The 20998-nt window shown below is 43.7% G+C and overlaps 3 protein-coding genes across 3 annotated transcripts in view; 2 read left to right on the plus strand and 1 right to left on the minus strand.

The window, feature by feature from the left end:
• fam20cl (family with sequence similarity 20 member C, like) overlaps positions 1-7841 on the plus strand; it is a 204368-nt gene extending 196527 nt beyond the window's left edge. The window contains exons 8-11 of the mRNA XM_072442269.1: positions 6334-6443; positions 6520-6601; positions 6682-6741; positions 7591-7841. Coding sequence (XP_072298370.1) covers positions 6334-6443; positions 6520-6601; positions 6682-6741; positions 7591-7825 — 487 coding nt within the window. The 3' untranslated portion in view covers positions 7826-7841. The remainder of the gene's footprint in view (positions 1-6333; positions 6444-6519; positions 6602-6681; positions 6742-7590) is intronic.
• A 1593-nt stretch (positions 7842-9434) lies between these two features.
• Positions 9435-9888, plus strand: hoatz (HOATZ cilia and flagella associated protein). Its single transcript, XM_072443882.1, has one exon. The coding sequence runs from the start codon at positions 9439-9441 to the stop codon at positions 9886-9888; it is 450 nt and encodes a 149-aa protein (XP_072299983.1). The 5' UTR covers positions 9435-9438.
• Positions 9889-11459: 1571 nt separating this feature from the next.
• hsd3b7 (hydroxy-delta-5-steroid dehydrogenase, 3 beta- and steroid delta-isomerase) overlaps positions 11460-20998 on the minus strand; it is a 56907-nt gene continuing 47368 nt past the window's right edge. The window contains exon 6 of the mRNA XM_072443795.1: positions 11460-13721. Within this exon, the coding sequence (XP_072299896.1) occupies positions 13309-13721 (413 nt within the window). The 3' untranslated portion in view covers positions 11460-13308. The remainder of the gene's footprint in view (positions 13722-20998) is intronic.

A 20998-nucleotide genomic window follows, 5' to 3' on the forward strand; every position in this document is an offset into this window, starting at 1 on the left:
GTTACATACAGTTACAGACAGTTACAGTTACATACAGTTACAGACAGTTACAGACAGTTACAGTTACAGACAGTTACAGACAGTTACATCCAGTTACAGACAGTTACAGACAGTTACATCCAGTTACAGACAGTTACAGACAGTCACATACAGTTACAGACAGTTACAGACAGTTACATACAGTTACAGACAGTTACAGTTATAGACAGTTACAGACAGTTACATACAGTAACAGACAGTTACAGACAGTAACAGACGGTTACAGACAGATACAGACAGTTACAGACAGTAACAGACAGTTACAGACAGTTACAGACAGTCACAGACAGTTACAGACAGTTACAGATAGTCACAAACAGATACAGACAGTTACAGACAGTTACAGACAGTAGCAGACAGTTACAGACAGAAACAGACAGTTACAGACAGTTACAGACAGTAACAGACAGTTACAGAAAGTTACAGACAGTTACAGACAGTCACAGACAGATACAGACAGTTACAGACAGTTACATACAGTTACAGACAGTAACAGACAGTTAAAGACAGTTACATACAGTTGCATACAGTTACAAACAGTTACAGACAGTTACAGACAGTTTCATACAGTTACAGACAGATACAGACTGTTACAGACAGTTAAGATAAGATAAGATAATCCTTTATTGTCCCACATGGGGAAATTCCATTGATGCAACGCAGGTAGATACAAAGATAGATACAGAAGAAAAGAACAAATAACTTATAGGAAGTTTGAAAAACACAGTTACAAACCGTTACAGACAGTAACAGACGGTTACAGACAGTTACAGACAGTTACAGACAGTAACAGACAGTTACAGACAGTTACAGACTGTTACAGTTACATACAGTTACAGACAGTTACAGTTACAGACAGTTACAGACAGTAACAGACAGTTACAGACAGTAACAGACAGTAACAGACAGTTACAGACAGTAACAGACAGTCACAAACAGATACAGACAGTTACAGACAGATACAGACAGTTACAGACAGTTACAGACAGTCACAAACAGATACAGACAGTTACAGACAGTTACAGACAGTAACAGACAGTTACAGACTGTCACATACAGATACAGACAGTTACAGACAGTTACAGAAAGATACAGACAGTTACAGACAGTTACATACAGTTACAAACAGTTACAGACAGTAACAGACAGTTACAGACAGTTACAAACAGATATAGACAGTTACAGACAGTTACAGACAGTTACAGACTGTTACAGACAGTTACACACAGTTACATACTGTTACAGTTACAGACAGTTATATACAGTTACAGACAGTTACATACAGTAACAGACAGTTACAGACAGTTACATAAAGTTACAGTTACAGACAGTTACAGACTGTTACAGACAGTTACATACAGTTACAAACCGTTACAGACAATGACAGACGGTTACAGACAGTTACAGACAGTTACAGACAGTTACAGACAGTAACAGACAGTTACAGACAGTTACAGACTGTTACAGTTACAGACAGTTACAGACAGTAACAGACAGTTACAGACTGTTACAGTTACATACAGTTACAGACAGTTACAGTTACAGACAGTTACATACATTTACATACAGTTACAGTTACAGACAGTTACAGACTGTTACAGACAGTTACAGTTACAGACAGTTACAGACAGTAACAGACAGTAACAGACAGTTACAGACAGTTACAGACAGTTACAGACAGTTACAGTTACAGACCGTTACAGACAGTAACAGACAGTTACAGACTGTTACAGTTACATACAGTTACAGACAGTTACAGTTACAGACAGTTACAGACAGTTACAGACAGTTACAGACAGTAACAGACAGTTACAGACAGTAACAGACAGTTACAGTTACAGACTGTTACAGTTACATACAGTTACAGACAGTTACAGTTACAGACAGTTACATACAGTTACAGACAGTTACAGTTACAGACAGTTACAGACAGTTACAGAAAGTTACAGTTACAGACAGTTACAGACTGTTACAGACAGTTACAGTTACAGACAGTTACAGACAGTAACAGACAGTAACAGACAGTTACAGACAGTTACAGACAGTTACAGTTACAGACAGTTACAGACAGTTACAGACAGTAACAGACAGTTACAGACAGTTACAGACAGTAACAGACAGTTACAGACTGTTACAGTTACATACAGTTACAGACAGTTACAGTTACAGACAGTTACAGACAGTTACAGACAGTTACAGACAGTAACAGACAGTTACAGACAGTAACAGACAGTTACAGTTACAGACTGTTACAGTTACATACAGTTACAGACAGTTACAGTTACAGACAGTTACATACAGTTACAGACAGTTACAGTTACAGACAGTTACAGACAGTTACAGAAAGTTACAGTTACAGACAGTTACAGACAGTTACAGTTACAGACAGTTACATACAGTTACAAACAGTTACAGACAGTAACAGACAGTTACAGACAGTTACAGACAGTGACCCTCCAAAGGCAAAGACAGACTTCTGAGAGAGCTCCTCCCTCTACAACACGTAGAACAGAACAGCAGAGGAGACATTTAGTTATATAAGAAATTGTAGAAAAAGCTTCAGTTGTTTCATCTGGACTCAGTTTGAAAAAATAGACGTTTCAACTCTCATCCAAGAGTCATTGTCAATAACAGAATTTAGGTCGAGAACTCCGATATTAATACTGTTCTGTGGTAAGACCCGCCCATTGGGCGGAGCCTTCCTGAAGTAGAAAGAGTTGTTGGTTTCAACAGAAACTCCCCCCTTGTATCTACCGAGCCTATTCAGAATCTTAATGGGCTATTAGAATCCTCTTTGTCTTTGTGAGACCCTGGCTCAACCACCCTGAGGACCTGATTAGCATCTGAATGTCCTCTACCTTTCCAGGGGTTCAGTAACCCATTATAAATAACAGGAAGATTGAATCTTAGCCCTCCATTTCTGTTTAAAGAAGGTCTTTCTTTTTTAACAAAAATAGCTTCCTTGACTCCTCTTTCAAACCATCTTTTCTCCCTGCTTAAAACCTTCACCTCACCGTCTTCGGTAGATACAAGGGGGGAGTTTCTGTTGAAACAAACAACTCTTTCTACTTCAGGAAGGCTCCGCCCAATGGGCGGGTCTTACCATAGAACAGTATTAATATCGGAGTTCTCGATCTAAATTCTTTTATTGACAATGACTCTTGGATGAGAGTCGAAACGTCTACTTTTTCAAACTGAGTCCAGATGACTACAACTGAAGCTTTTTCTACTATGGAACACGCCTGGACGAATGAGGGATTACACCGACATATATAAGAAATTGTACATCTTGATGTTCTTTAAAACAATCAGTGACAAAACAAATATGAAAAACATGCCCCTGACGGGGCCCGAACTCACGACCCTAATGTCCTCAGACTCATGCTCTGAGGACATTAGGTATCTGTAGTTGGCAGATTGACAGGGGGCGGCGCCCTTAATGGACCGTGCATATATATATATACTACACACTATATACTATATACTATACACTATATACTATATACTATACACTACATACTACACACTATATACTATACACTATATACTATATACTATACACTATATACTATACTATATACTATACACTGTATACTATACTATACACTATATACTATATACTATATACTATACACTATATACTATACTATACACTGTATACTATACATTATACACTATATACTACACACTATATACAATATACTATACATTATATACTTTACACTATACACTATATACTATATACTATATACTATATACTATACATTATATACTATACACTATACACTATATACTACACACTATATACTATATACTATATACTACACACTATATACTATATACTATATACTATATACTATATACTACACACTATATACTATATACTACACAACACACAAACAAACTAACTAATACATATTGAGGTTTCCAGATGCAAAGTTGAATGAGCTGGAGATAATCGCTTGTGTGCTTTTGCCTGACTCTTTTCTTGTGGGTTCTGGAAACAGCAGGTCACAGATTTTTGTGGGACGGCAAAGGGAAAAGTGGGTAACGTCGCTTCAAGATGCCAGCAGCATGTAACACATCAAACAGGGAAAAATACATGAACAAAGGGAAAACACACTGCTGAGATATGCCCCAATTCCCAGGGCTCCTTACAATATATTGCTCATGATATTCTTCAATATTTCACTATTTTTTAAAGAACCTAATACATTTTACCAACATTTTTCTTTGTTAAACCACAACCTGCACAAACTCCATTCTAATCATCAAAGTCAATAATGTCAAATGGTTTCCTTTGTCATAAAATAATTTGTGAAATCATACCAAAAAGGACTCATGACGATATATCGATACAGCAGCCCACGATATCGATACTGTATCACCAAATTTAGCATCATGATATATTGATATTTCAATAATTTAGTGGTCAACACAACTGAGATACAGTCGCTTTTATGGTGTCTTAGAATTCATCATTTTACCATTCTTTACGTGAAAAAACCTTGTCCATTGTACTAATAAAATCCATGTTAGAACCACTATTGTCGACCCAGAACGTTTCCAACAACAGTCTTTTGCATTACTATGTTTACTCAAATTGGGGCATATCTCAGCAGTGTGTTTTCCCTTTGTTCATGTATTTTTCCCTGTTTGATGTGTTACATGCTGCTGGCATCTTGAAGCGACGTTACCCACTTTTCCCTTTGCCGTCCCACAAAAATCTGTGACCTGCTGTTTCCAGAACCCACAAGAAAAGAGTCAGGCAAAAGCACACAAGCGATTATCTCCAGTATATATACTATAGACTACACACTATACACTATATACTACACACTATACACTATATACTATAGACTACACACTATACACTATATACTACACACTATACACTATATACTACACACTATACACTATATACTATAGACTACACACTATACACTATATACTATAGACTACACACTATACACTATATACTACACACTATACACTATATACTATAGACTACACACTATACACTATATACTATACACTATACACTATACACTATATACTATATAATATATATTACACACTATACACTATATACTATATACTACACACTATACACTATATACTACACACTATACACTATATACTATATACTACACACTATACACTATACACTATATACTACACACTATACACTATATACTATAGACTACACACTATACACTATATACTATATACTACACACTATACACTATATACTATAGACTACACACTATACACTATATACTATAGACTACACACTATACACTATATACTATAGACTACACACTATACACTATATACTACACACTATACACTATACACTATATACTACACACTATACACTATATACTATAGACTACACACTATACACTATATACTATAGACTACACACTATACACTATATACTACACACTATACACTATATACTATAGACTACACACTATACACTATATACTACACACTATACACTATATACTATATACTATACACTATACACTATACACTATATACTATATAATATATATTACACACTATACACTATATACTATATACTACACACTAGATACTATACACTATACACTATATACTATATACTATACACTATACACTATGTACTATATACTATATACTACACACTATACACTATATACTACACACTATACACTATATACTATACACTATATACTATATACTATATACTATACACTATACACTATATACTATATACTATATACTACACACTATATACTATATACTACACACTATACACTACACACTATACACTATATACTATATACTATACACTATATACTATATACTATATACTACACACTATATACTATATACTATATACTATATACTATACACTATATACTATATACTTATATACTATATACCATACACTATATACTATATATACTATATATATATATTATATACTATAAACTATATAGATGAAACTATCCATGATGAGGGAGCTGATTAGTTTCAGGGGAACTGTAAACAGAGGCTATTATCAGGAGGCTCCTCCCGGTGGGCGGGGCTTACTCACAGTAGCATAAATACTTGAGTTCTCAGACTCAGACCAAATCCGTAGAGAATTGAGAAAGACTCGCGGCTGAGAGTTGAAATGTCTTCCATATTCTCTTCATTCATTTCTTTATCAAACATTTATAGCTATTGCATTTGCAGCGTTGTGCTTTCCTGGACAGAAAGAGTTCTTGTAAAGATGATTATATAAAGTGATGGTGTGGTCAGGTGGGAGAAGGACCCGGATTACTGCGACACAGTGAAGCAGACTCCTCCATACGACCGGGGCACCAGACTGGTGGATGTCATCGATATGGCAGTACTGGACTTTCTCATGAGTAAAAATACTTCTACTACTACTCCTCATGAATTCACATGCAGATTTAGTGTTGTTCATTCAAAGCATTTCTACAGGTAACATGGACAGACATCACTACGAGACGTTTGAAAAGTTTGGGAACGAGACTTTTCTGCTGCATCTGGATAACGGGCGAGCGTGAGTCAGCAGCAGATCCCGTTTGTTACAACGTGCTGAGTGTTGTGTTCACGCTGTAAAGTGCCACCTGTGTTTTGTAGGTTTGGTCGCCACTCGGTGGATGAGCCCTCGATCCTCACTCCTCTCAAACAATGCTGCAGGTACACAATAACCCTACGAGCAAAGGTCACAGCTGCTAAAAAGTCAAGTGTGTTTGTATGTTACCAAAATAATGTCCGTTCATCCATATTGTTCTCTTTAAGTTTTCCTTAGATCAGTTTAATTGGGTCCATCAAACCGACACAAATGTACAGTTTTTACTTCCTTTCTCCAGACTCTTTAGTCCATTATCATGTACCTTTACATTTACTTCTTTCTCAAGCTGTAGTTAAATGTATGGCTTTTGTGTCACATACTGTACAACCAAAGTATTACAAATGGAGCCTCACATACAAGTATTTTGAAATGTTCCTTGTACTCAGAGATGGGTATTACTCATTTACAATTACTTGAACAGATCAATTGTACTTCTTGGAGTACTTTTACTCTTCCTTGAGTAATATTTAGTTTGAAGTAACTGTACTCTTTCATGAGTAAACGTCTTGGTTCCTCTTCTCACTGTGAGATTTATATTGATATTATATTTGAACATTTGTCTTTCTTGCACAATCAAACACGACATGACATTTTTTTGACGGTTTCTTGATTAAATACTAGTACTTTTCTACTCTTACTTGAATATTTTTTTGGACAACTGTTTACTTTTACTTAAGTAATATTACTTTTTAAAGTAACATTCCTCTCACTTGAGTACAATCTTTGGCTCTGCTTCTACTAAATCTGAATCTCAAGTTTGGACTTCAATGACTAAAGTCGTCGTCCTAACAATATTTCTCCAAGTCTACTACAAACTAAGTCCTTCATATATGGAGTACCCAACACCAATCAGCTCCTGAACCTTTCCACCCGCGGCCCGAGTGTAATAATAACCTTCCCCTTGCCCTCCTCAGGATCCGGCGCTCCACCCTGCTGCGTCTGCGTCTCTTGTCCCGTCCCAGCTTCCGTCTGTCGGTCGTACTGCGTGAGTCTCTGTCCCGGGACCCTCTGTCTGCTGTGGCCCCTCTGCTCTCAGGAGCCCACCTCTCAGCTCTGGACCGCCGCCTGGACACGGTTCTGAACGTTGTCCACCAATGTCAGGACAAACACGCAGATGTGGTTTATAATGACATGGAGGACTGGGCTTAGGCCTCTCATTTTAGAGCAAATTAAAATAACATGTGTTCATCTTATTGGTTTGATTTATGCCTTTATGGATCAGGAAAAGGATTTCCCAATCGGCAAAACATACTGTATACTACTGTAACTATTGCACTTGCAATAGTTAAACTGCTTAACTTTTCTGGTCACCTGCTTGTCTCCATGGAGAGTGTTCCGCAGTATGGCATTAACCATATGTATCAATACTGGTGTTTTTTTCTGGCTCAAAACCCAAACCGTGTATTCTTACTGTGAGCAGGGTCACTGCTCCACAGATCTGCCCTGTAACTTGGCCTGTTTGTGTCAGCTGCTTGTGTCCATAGAGATAAAGAAGTTAAATCCCATACTGTGGAATACAAAGCAATAAGAAGAAATTGTACCTGGCTCACTCTCTCTCTCCTCCCTGTGTAACTGATGAGCATCCGAAAGCCCTGGGCGTCGACCTCTCCAGGGATTCAAAATTCCATTATAAACAACAAGAAGGTTGAATCTTAACCCCCCGTTTCTATTTAAGGACGTTTTTTTCTTTTTTAAACAAAGATTGCCTCTTTAACTCCTCTTTCAAACCATCTTTTCTCCTGCTTAGAATCACCTCACTGTCCTCGATACAGTGGTTAAAGGCTTTAAGATAAAGCTGCACGGCGCTCTGGGGTCCTGAACTTGCATGTCTTCTGTGCTGACAAAATAAAAGGTAAAAGGTGTGCGTGATACCTGGAGACCACAACTACTATAATAACTTGAGTTTGACTTTCTATGTTAACTGATTTAGGAGCTATTGAAAAGATTGAAAAATCTTTGATTTTTGACAAAAAATATTCTTTCAAAATCTACAATGGGTTAAAGGACTATGTTATTTAGGATTAGCAACTTGGATTCATGCTCAATGTTGCTGTTGAAAAATATGTATAAATGTGTTTGATATTTTTTAAGATACACATTTTTAAAATCAAACAAACGGTACTTTAGAGACGGTCCCTAACTGGCGCACTAAGTGGCTCTTCAGCCACTGCTCCCCGCGCAGAGCTCCTGCAGTCGGGGCCCCTCAGAGGAAGCTCCTGCAGGCGGGGCCCCTCAGAGGAAGCTCCTGCAGGCGGGGCCCCTCAGTGGAAGCTCCTGCAGGCGGGGCCCCTCAGAGGAAGCTCCTGCAGGCGGGGCCCCTCAGTGGAAGCTCCTGCAGGCGGGGTCCATCAGAGGAAGCTCCTGCAGGCGGGGCCCCTCAGTGGAAGCTCCTGCAGGCGGGGCCCCTCAGAGGAAGCTCCTGCAGGCGGGGCCCCTCAGTGGAAGCTCCTGCAGGCGGGGCCCCTCAGTGGAAGCTCCTGCAGGCGGGGTCCATCAGAGGAAGCTCCCGTTCCTCCCGGAGGTGAATGTCCAACGTCCAACGTGAAACCAACCAAAAAACAGCCTTTCTCAGCTTGTGAAGTGCTGAACTTTAAGAGATGCTTAAGTTTGTCATCGCTGAGTGGCCGTAGCTGCTCTGGTTGCTATGGAGACGGCTTCTAACAAAGCACCTGTCGTCATCATCTTCAGAACACTTTATTTCACTTTGACACTCAATTCGACGTTTACACACGCTGCTGCAGAGTGAGAGTGCGGGGCCCCCGATGGAGCCCCCGGTGCAGCAGAGTCTGACCGTGTTCCAGGGCTCTTCCCCGGAGGACGTGTCGCACGCCCGGCGGCTCTGGAGCTCTCTGTCGCTGCTTCCGCCGCAGGAGTCGCGCCTGGTGTCGGCCGATGTGCGCCAGAGGCTCCCGGTGTCCCGGCCGCAGAGAGGCACCGCCGCGTCCGGGCCGAGCCTCGTCCCGGAGCCGCACTTTGTGCTCACGGCGCGGGAGAAGCAGCGGCGGGACGAGCGGCGGTGGTACGAGGCCAAAGCGGAGAACCGGAGACAGATCCTACGGTTATTGAAAAAGCAGCGGGAGCAGAGGATCCAGAAGGAGGCGCTGTCCGCGCCACATAAACCCAAACCGAGAGAAGAGACCGCGGAACCGGACCAGAACCGGGACAGAACCGAGTGTGAGCGTGACCGAGACCTGGTCCTACAACTGCCCTGAGACTGGACTTTATTATACTTTATTATACTTTATTATACTATACCGGACTATATTATACTACTATACTGTAGACTAGTTTATTATACTGTAGCTCAGCACTTTTTAAAGACTTAAAAGAGTGCAAAGAAATCATTTCAGTCTTATGTCCTGACTCTGGCACCAGCAGGAGGCCGCTCCATGTTTTGTCCTGACTCTGGCACCAGCAGGAGGCCGGTCCATGTTTAGTCCTGACTCTGGCACCAGCAGGAGGCCGGTCCATGTTTAGTCCTGACTCTGGCACCAGCAGGAGGCCGGTCCATGTTTAGTCCTGACTCTGGCACCAGCAGGAGGCCGGTCCATGTTTAGGCCTGACTCTGGCACCAGCAGGAGGCCGGTCCATATTTAGTTCTGACTCTGGCACCAGCAGGAGGCCGGTCCATATTTAGTCCTGACTCTGGCACCAGCAGGAGGCCGGTCCATGTTTAGGCCTGACTCTGGCACCAGCAGGAGGCCGGTCCATGTTTAGTCCTGACTCTGGCACCAGCAGGAGGCCGGTCCATGTTTAGTCCTGACTCTGGCACCAGCAGGAGGCCGGTCCATGTTTAGGCCTGACTCTGGCACCAGCAGGAGGCCGGTCCATATTTAGTTCTGACTCTGGCACCAGCAGGAGGCCCGTCCATGACCTAACGGCAGCATGTAGAGGTTGAACATAAGGGGCGGGGCCAGTGATGACCCAGTCCTCTAGTCTCTGTAAGAGTCCCATGATGGACAGTGTCAGATGGAACAGAAATAAGACTGAGATTGAGACGTCGTCTGACACTGACGTGGACAAAGATCACTCTGGACTTAACTAGAATTTTAACCATATTTAAATGATATTTCACCTCAGAACATCTTGTGCCTCAGTGACTCACTGGCCTCAGACGCTCCATTCAAAGTGATTGTCTTGGTCCACAAATCAGTAAATGGAGGAGCTGTTGACTCCTTATGGGCCCCGTGGGCCCCTGAGATCAGCTGGTTCTGGTTCTTCAGTTCAAACCAAACATGGTGAAGTCTCTTTTCATCTCAGACGTGTCACATCCTAATGTTTTTAAGTCAAAATGACTCATTGTTTCAATGTTTCTTATTTCGAACCAACGTATGAAGTCATACTTTCATTAAAGTATTCTTTGTATTTACAGCAAATGTGTAAATTATGTGATGTTTCATATTTCACTCTGTGTCTTATGCAGGAAAATCGTAATAAAACCACATGAACTTCAATGTTTATCCCTTAAAACAACATTATAATAATAGAGCACATCAGAGTACAACCAACCTAATTATATATAATATATATATTAAATATATGTATATATTTTATATATATATGTATATAGTTTGGAAATGTTTGCGCTTTAGAGAAGACTTAAATCACACGTGTCGGCTCTGTGGAGAGGTGCAGCCTTAATAGGGCACGACCAGTCCAGAGATATCGACTTTACACATTTGGTCATAGTTCTGACCTTTCAAACTCACAGCGGACGAGCCACGGTCAGAAAAACAAGCTCATAACATATTATTTAATTAAATATCTGAATAAAATCTTTATTTTCATTTATAACAGGTATGCAAATTATATACATTTAAATTACATGGGTAAATAAATTAAATAGCAAATAAACAAACGGGGAACCGCTGACACATTTCCCTTCAAAACGACACCACTAGATGGCGCCATAAGACTGTAAACTCCAGGTCCGGTTTTAGCAGAAGTTGCACTAAATAATAGGCCGTGGCTGGAGAGCCGCGGCGCGGTCAAATTACCGCGCAGTTTCAGGGACCGCGGCATTTCCCTTATAGCCCGTTATAGCCTCATGGCTAACCCTAACCCTAACCCTAACCCTAAACTTAAACTTAAACTTAAACCCTAACCCTAACCCTAACCCTAACCCTAACCCTAACCTCAACCTTAACCTTAACCCGGCGCGGTCTGAAACGGCGCTAAAACGCGGTCAAATAGCGGTGCAGTTTCAGGAGCCGCGGCGCGCGGCCGGCACAAAAATAACATGGCTTTTTCGGCCGCGGCTCTGCAGACACTCCCTAAATAATAACAATATTCATTTTTCCTCCTGAAGCGGCGACAGCCGGAAAAGTACAAATGATGACTCATAAATCAAACAATTAAACGATGATCTCAATGAGTTCTGCACAAAGTCGTGTTGAGACCCAATGTTCACACTTCAATCAGATTTTAGCTGCGAGAATTCATTACTCACTCAGTGAACGGAATTTGCAACGGAAGCGTCAAGGGCAACGGAAGCGTCAACTCAGCGGAAGCGTCAACGCAACAACGGCGTCAAGGTAATGACGGTCTCAACCAACGACGGCCTCAACCAACGACGGCGTCAACCAACGACGGCGTCAACCAACGACGGTGTCAACCAACGACGGCGTCAACCAACGACGGCGACAGCGTCAACGACGGTGACAGCATCAAGGGCAATGGAAGCGTCAACTCAACTACAGCATCAACTCAACGACAGCGACAACTCAATGACAGCGACAACTCAACGACAGCGTCAACGGCAACGACGGTGTCAACGGCAACGACGGTGTCAACCAATGACGGCGACAGCGTCAACGACGGCGACAGCATCAAGGGCAATGGAAGCGTCAACTCAACGACGGCGTCAACGGCAACGACGGCGTCAACGGCAGCGACGGCGTCAACGGCAGCGACGGCGTCAATGGCAACGACGGCGTCAATGGCAACGATGGCGTCAATGGCAACGATGGCGTCAATACAACGACAGCGTCAAGGCAACGACAGCGTCAAGGCAACAGAAGCGTCAAGGCAACGACAGCGTCAAGGCAACGACAGCGTCAAGGCAACGACGGCGTCAACCAACGACGACGTCAACCAACGACGGCGTCAACCAATGACGGAATCAACCAACGACGGCGACAGCGTCAACGATGGCGACAGCATCAAGGGCAACGGAAGCGTCAACTCAATGACAGCGTCAACGGCAACGACGGCGTCAACGGCAACGACGGCGTCAACGGCAACGACGACGTCAACGGCAACGACGGCGTCAAGGCAACGACGGTGTCAACGGCAACGACGACGTCAACGGCAACGACGGCGTCAAGGCAACGACCGCGTCAAGGCAACGACCGCATCAGTAGAACAGCCCATAATACTGTCAATAGCGAGACATTTATCCGTGGAATATCTCATTATTGGGTTATTGTTACCGTCTTTGCTAAAACGCCGTTTGAAACGCTTTAATTAAGGACTTATTCGTCACTAGAGTAAATTAGTAAAGTAATACCTGAAATGGAGTCAACGAGAAACATTTTGAAGCCATTTAAACGAGCGAAGGAAATAATTCTAAACGATAAAATTCCGACTATTTTCACCCGCAGAAATTTGCCCCGCCTCGACTCCGCCCCTCGTTAAGCCCCTTTAACGTGACCCTGTGCAAACGAGTCGACGTATCGCTGCGTCCGCCTCTTGCACTCGCCCCAGTCGTACAGCGGCTCGTACTGGAAGTGCCTGAAGGCCTTGTCCGTTCCCACGGTGAAGGACGTGCAGGCCGTGCTCAGAGTGTAGCGGTTCAGCAGCGGCGTGTAGTTATGGACGGGACTGAGCAGCCAGCGCAGGAGGTCGTTGACCATCGCCATCAGCCACAGCACCAAGACCGGGATGCGCACTCGCCGGAAGTTGGAGGATGCGAAGAACTCCATGTTGAAGTTCTCGTAGCTCTTGTAGGGCGAGTCGTCGTAGCAGAAGTACGCCTCTCCGCCGACGCGCTCCGGCTTGTCCCGGAGAGCGCGGGCGGCCAACACGTGCATCCAGGCCACGTTACCTACGGCGACGAGAAAGAGAAGGTCAAGTCTCCAATATGTACATCCTTATGTATACTTTCAAAACTGACCGAAGACTCCAGGAGCGATGGGTTCACCTCAGAGTGTTATAAAGCTCTAAAGACACACCTCAGAGTGTTATAAAGCTCTAAAGACACACATCAGAGTGTTATAAAGCTCTAAAGACACACCTGAGAGTGTTATAAAGCTCTAAAGACACACCTCAGAGTGGTATAAAGCTCTAAAGACACACCTCAGAGTGTTATAAAGCTCTAAAGACACACTACAGAGTGTTATAAAGCTCTAAATACACACATCAGAGTGTTATAAAGCTCTAAAGACACACCTGAGAGTGTTATAAAGCTCTAAAGACACACCTCAGAGTGGTATAAAGCTCTAAAGACACACCTCAGAGTGTTATAAAGCTCTAAAGACACACTACAGAGTGTTATAAAGCTCTAAAGACACACCTCAGAGTGTTATAAACCTCTAAAGACACACCACAGAGTGTTATAAAGCTCTAAAGACACATCTCAGAGTGTTATAAAGCTCTAAAGACACACCTCAGAGTGTTATAAAGCTCTAAAGACACACCACAGAGTGTTATAAAGCTCTAAAGACATACCTCAGAGTGTTATAAAGCTCTAAAGACACACCTTAGAGTGTATAAAGCTCTAAAGACACACCTCAGAGTGTTATAAAGCTCTAAAGACACACATCAGAGTGTTATAAAGCTCTAAAGACACACATCAGAGTGTTATAAAGCTCTAAAGACACACCTCAGAGTGGTATAAAGCTCTAAAGACACACCTCAGAGTGGTATAAAGCTCTAAAGACACACTACAGAGTGTTATAAAGCTCTAAAGACACACATCAGAGTGTTATAAAGCTCTAAAGACACACCTCAGAGTGAATAAAGCTCTAAAGACACACCTCAGAGTGGTATAAAGCTCTAAAGACCACCTCAGAGTGGTATAAAGCTCTAAAGACACACCTCAGAGTGGTATAAAGCTCTAAAAACACACCTCAGAGTGGTATAAAGCTCTAAAGACACACCTCAGAGTGTTATAAAGCTCTAAAGACACACCTCAGAGTGGTATAAAGCTCTAAAGACACACCTCAGAGTGGTATAAAGCTCTAAAGACACACCTCAGAGTGATATAAAGCTCTAAAAACACACCTCAGAGTGTATAAAGCTCTAAAGACACACCTCAGAGTGGTATAAAGCTCTAAAGACACACCTCAGAGTGGTATAAAGCTCTAAAGACACACCTCAGAGTGTTATAAAGCTCTAAAGACACACTACAGAGTGTTATAAAGCTCTAAAGACACACCTCAGAGTGTATAAAGCTCTAAAGACACACCTCAGAGTGGTATAAAGCTCTAAAGACACACCTCAGAGTGTATAAAGCTCTAAAGACACACTTATTTTCAACAACCTTTAACAGGGCACAAAAGTCAGACCCCTTTTATTGTGAAAGAGCTCATCATGTCCCTACTACTTACAGAAGTGAAGGAGCGACTGGACTGTGCCTCATAGAGACTATTTCTCTTCTGAATGTGACTATCGTTTAAGATAAGATATTCCTTTATTGTCCCACATGGGGAAATTTCATTGGTGCAACGCAGGAAGATCCAGAGGTAGATCCATAAGAACAGATCACTTATAGGAAGTCTGAAAAACACTCAATTATTCACCTCAATTATGTTCAAAAGAACGGAATAAATCCTCCCAAACTGAATCCACAAAGACACAAGACGACATAAGACCATCTTTACACACAATGAGACACACACAAGACGACATAAGACCATCTTTACACACAATGAGACACACACAAGACGACATAAGACCATCTTTACACACAATGAGACACACACAAGACGACATAAGACCATCTTTACACACAATGAGACACACAAGACGACATAAGACCATCTTTACACACAATGAGACACACACAAGACGACATAAGACCATCTTTACACACAATGAGACACACACAAGAGGACATAAGACCATCTTTACACACAATGAGACACACAAGACGACATAAGACCATCTTTACACACAATGAGACACACACAAGACGACATAAGACCATCTTTACACACAATGAGACACACAAAAGACTACATAAGACCATCTTCACACACAATGAGACACACACAAGAGGACATAAGACCATCTTTACACACAATGAGACACACACAAGACGACTAAACAAAGATGGAAGAATAGGTCTGGACGAGGAGAAGGATTTGATTCTGTAGCTGGACTTATTTCTTTAAATTTCAAATCTACGATTTAATTGTAAAAAATATTGGGGCTCTTTATGATGGTCCAACATCAAGAATTAAAATGAACGGTCACATGACAGATCCACTGACCCTGGACAGAGGGGTGTGTCTGTGTGTGGTTGTGTGTTAAATGACTTTATTTCAGGTGAAATGAGAGCGTTGCTGGTGTGAACCAGAATATTGAGCTCAATGGTCTTATACTGAGAGTCATGTGGTGCCGGGGGTTCCTGTACAGGTCTTATACTGAGAGTCATGTGATGCCTGAGGTTCCTGTACAGGTCTTATACTGAGAGTCATGTGGTGCCTGAGGTTCCTGTACAGGTCTTATACTGAGAGTCATGTGGTGCCTGAGGTTCCTGAACAGGTCTTATACTGAGAGTCATGTGGTGCCTGAGGTTCCTGTACAGGTCTTATACTCAGAGTCATGTGGTGCCCGGGGTTCCTGTACAGGTCTTATACTGAGAGTCATGTGGTGCCGGGGGTTCCTGTACAGGTCTTATACTGAGAGTCATGTGGTGCCGGGGGTTCCTGTACAGGTCTTATACTGAGAGTCATGTGGTGCCTGAGGTTCCTGTACAGGTCTTATACTGAGAGTCATGTGGTGCCTGAGGTTCCTGTACAGGTCTTATACTGAGAGTCATGTGGTGCCTTAGGTTCCTGTACAGGTCTTATACTGAGAGTCATGTGGTGCCTGAAGTTCCTGTACAGGTCTTATACTGAGAGTCATGTGGTGCCTGAGGTTCCTGTACAGGTCTTATACTGAGAGTCATGTGGTGCCTGAGGTTCCTGAACAGGTCTTATACTGAGAGTCATGTGGTGCCTGAGGTTCCTGTACAGGTCTTATACTGAGAGTAATGTGGTGCCTGAGGTTCCTGAACAGGTCTTATACTGAGAGTCATGTGGTGCCTGAAGTTCCTGTACAGGTCTTATACTGAGAGTCATGTGGTGCATTAGGTTCCTGTACAGGTCTTATACTGAGAGTCATGTGGTCCCTGAGGTTCCTGTGCAGGTCTTATTCTTAGAGTCATGTGGTGCCGGTGGTTCCTGTACAGGTCTTATACTGAGAGTAATGTGCTGCCTGAGGTTCCTGTACAGGTCTTATACTGAGAGTCATGTGGTGCCTGAGGTTCCTGCACAGGTCTTATACTGAGAGTCATGTGGTGCCTGAGGTTCCTGTACAGGTCTCACACTGAGAGTCATGTGGTGCCTGAGGTTCCTGTACAGATCTCATACTGAGAGTCATGTGGTGCCGGGGGTTCCTGTACAGGTCTCATACTGAGAGTCATGTGGTGCCGGGGGTTCCTGTACAGGTCTTATACTGAGAGTCATGTGGTGCCCGGGGTTCCTGTACAGGTCTTATACTGAGAGTCATGTAGTGCCGGGGGTTCCTGTACAGGTCTTATACTGAGAGTCATGTGGCGACGGGGGTTCCTGTACAGGTCTTATACTGAGAGTAATGTGGTGCCGGGGGTTCCTGTACAGGTCTTATACTGAGAGTCATGTGGTGCCTGAGGTTCCTGTACAGGTCTTATACTGAGAGTCATGTGGTGCCGGGGGTTCCTGTACAGGTCTTATACTGAGAGTCATGTGGTGCCTGAGGTTCCTGTACAGGTCTTATACTGAGAGTCATGTGGTGCCTGAGGTTCCTGTACAGGTCTTATACTGAGAGTCATGTGGTGCCCGGGGTTCCTGTACAGGTCTTATACTGAGAGTCATGTGGTGCCGGGGGTTCCTGTACAGGTCTCATACTGAGAGTCATGTGGTGCCGGGGGTTCCTGTACACGTCTTATACTGAGAGTCATGTGGTGCCGGGGGTTCCTGTACAGGTCTTATACTGAGAGTCATGTGGTGCCTGAGGTTCCTGTACAGGTCTTATACTGAGAGTCATGTGGTGCCTTAGGTTCCTGTACAGGTCTTATACTGAGAGTCATGTGGTGCCTGAAGTTCCTGTACAGGTCTTATACTGAGAGTCATGTGGTGCCTGAGGTTCCTGTACAGGTCTTATACTGAGAGTCATGTGGTGCCTGAGGTTCCTGAACAGGTCTTATACTGAGAGTCATGTGGTGCCTGAGGTTCCTGTACAGGTCTTATACTGAGAGTAATGTGGTGCCTGAGGTTCCTGAACAGGTCTTATACTGAGAGTCATGTGGTGCCTGAAGTTCCTGTACAGGTCTTATACTGAGAGTCATGTGGTGCCTGAGGTTCCTGTACAGGTCTTATACTGAGAGTCATGTGGTGCCTGAGGTTCCTGAACAGGTCTTATACTGAGAGTCATGTGGTGCCTGAGGTTCCTGTACAGGTCTTATACTGAGAGTAATGTGGTGCCTGAGGTTCCTGTACAGGTCTTATACTGAGAGTCATGTGGTGCCTGAGGTTCCTTTACAGGTCTTATACTGAGAGTCATGTGGTGCCTGAGGTTCCTGTACAGGTCTTATACTGAGAGTCATGTGGTGCCTGAGGTTCCTGTGCAGGTCTTATTCTGAGAGTCATGTGGTGCCGGTGGTTCCTGTACAGGTCTTATACTGAGAGTAATGTGCTGCCTGAGGTTCCTGTACAGGTCTTATACTGAGAGTCATGTGGTGCCTGAGGTTCCTGCACAGGTCTTATACTGAGAGTCATGGGGTGCCTGAGGTTCCTGTAGAGGTCTCACACTGAGAGTCATGTGGTGCCTGAGGTTCCTGTGCAGGTCTTATACTGAGAGTCATGTGGTGCCTGTGGTTCCTGTACAGGTCTTATACTGAGAGTCATGTGGTGCCTGAGGTTCCTGTACAGGTCTTATACTGAGAGTCATGTGGTGCCTGAGGTTCCTGTACAGGTCTCACACTGAGAGTCATGTGGTGCCGGGGGTTCCTGTACAGGTCTTATACTGAGAGTCATGTGGTGCCTGAGGTTCCTGTACAGGTCTTATACTGAGAGTAATGTGGTGCCTGAGGTTCCTGTACAGGTCTCATACTGAGAGTCATGTTGTGCCTGAGGTTCCTGTACAGGTCTTATACTGAGAGTGATGTGGTGCCGGGGGTTCCTGTACAGGTCTTATACTGAGAGTCATGTGGTGCCTGAGGTTCCTGTACAGGTCTTATACTGAGAGTCATGTGGTGCCTGAGGTTACTGTACAGGTCTTATACTGAGAGTCATGTGGTGCCTGAGGTTCCTGTACAGGTCTTATACTGAGAGTCATGTGGTGCCTGAGGTTCCTGTACAGGTCTTATACTGAGAGTCATGTGGTGCTGGGGGTTCCTGTACAGGTCTTATACTGAGAGTCATGTGGTGCCGGGGGTTCCTGTACAGGTCTTATACTGAGAGTCATGTGGTGCCGGGGGTTCCTGTACAGGTCTTATACTGAGAGTCATGTGGTGCCTGAGGTTCCTGTACAGGTCTTATACTGAGAGTCATGTGGTGCCGGGGGTTCCTGTACAGGTCTTATACTGAGAGTCATGTGGTGCCGGAGGTTCCTGTACAGGTCTTATATTGAGAGTCATGTGGTGCCTGAGGTTCCTGTACAGGTCTTATACTGAGAGTCATGTGGTGCCTGAGGTTCCTGTACAGGTCTTATACTGAGAGTCATGTGGTGCCTGACGTTCCTGAACAGGTCTTATACTGAGAGTCATGTGGTGCCTGAGGTCCCTGTACAGGTCTTATACTGAGAGTAATGTGGTGCCTGAGGTTCCTGAACAGGTCTTATACTGAGAGTCATGTGGTGCCTGAAGTTCCTGTACAGGTCTTATACTGAGAGTCATGTGGTGCCTGAGGTTCCTGAACAGGTCTTATACTGAGAGTCATGTGGTGCCTGAAGTTCCTGTACAGGTCTTATACTGAGAGTCATGTGGTGCCTGAGGTTCCTGTACAGGTCTTATACTGAGAGTCATGTGGTGCCTGAGGTTCCTGAACAGGTCTTATACTGAGAGTCATGTGGTGCCTGAGGTTCCTGTGCAGGTCTTATTCTGAGAGTCATGTGGTGCCGGTGGTTCCTGTACAGGTCTTATACTGAGAGTAATGTGCTGCCTGAGGTTCCTGTACAGGTCTTATACTGAGAGTCATGTGGTGCCTGAGGTTCCTGTACAGGTCTCACACTGAGAGTCATGTGGTGCCTGAGGTTCCTGTACAGGTCTTATACAGAGAGTCATGTGGTGCCTGTGGTTCCTGTACAGGTCTTATACTGAGAGTCATGTGGTGCCTGAGGTTCCTGTACAGGTCTTATACTGAGAGTCATGAGGTGCCTGAGGTTCCTGTACAGGTCTTATACTGAGAGTCATGTGGTGCCTGAGGTTCCTGTACAGGTCTTATACTGAGAGTCATGTGGTGCCTGAGGTTCCTGTACAGGTCTTATACAGAGAGTCATGTGGTGCCTGTGGTTCCTGTACAGGTCTTATACTGAGAGTCATGTGGTGCCTGAGGTTCCTGTACAGGTCTTATACTGAGAGTCATGAGGTGCCTGAGGTTCCTGTACAGGTCTTATACTGAGAGTCATGTGGTGCCTGAGGTTCCTGTACAGGTCTTATACTGAGAGTCATGTGGTGCCTGAGGTTCCTGTACAGGTCTCACACTGAGAGTCATGTGGTGCCGGGGGTTCCTGTACAGGTCTTATACTGAGAGTCATGTGGTGCCTGAGGTTCCTGTACAGGTCTTATACTGAGAGTAATGTGGTGCCTGAGGTTCCTGTACAGGTCTCATACTGAGAGTCATGTTGTGCCTGAGGTTCCTGTACAGGTCTTATACTGAGAGTCATGTGGTGCCGGGGGTTCCTGTACAGGTCTTATACTGAGAGTCATGTGGTGCCTGAGGTTCCTGTACAGGTCTTATACTGAGAGTCATGTGGTGCCTGAGGTTACTGTACAGGTCTTATACTGAGAGTCATGTGGTGCCTGAGGTTCCTGTACAGGTCTTATACTGAGAGTCATGTGGTGCCTGAGGTTCCTGTACAGGTCTTATACTGAGAGTCATGTGGTGCCGGGGGTTCCTGTACAGGTCTTATACTGAG

The sequence above is a fragment of the Eucyclogobius newberryi genome, unplaced genomic scaffold (assembly GCF_026437365.1).
Source record: "Eucyclogobius newberryi isolate DKJ021-1_F unplaced genomic scaffold, fEucNew1.0.hap1 SCAF_13, whole genome shotgun sequence".
NCBI classification, from domain to species: Eukaryota; Metazoa; Chordata; class Actinopteri; order Gobiiformes; family Gobiidae; genus Eucyclogobius; species Eucyclogobius newberryi.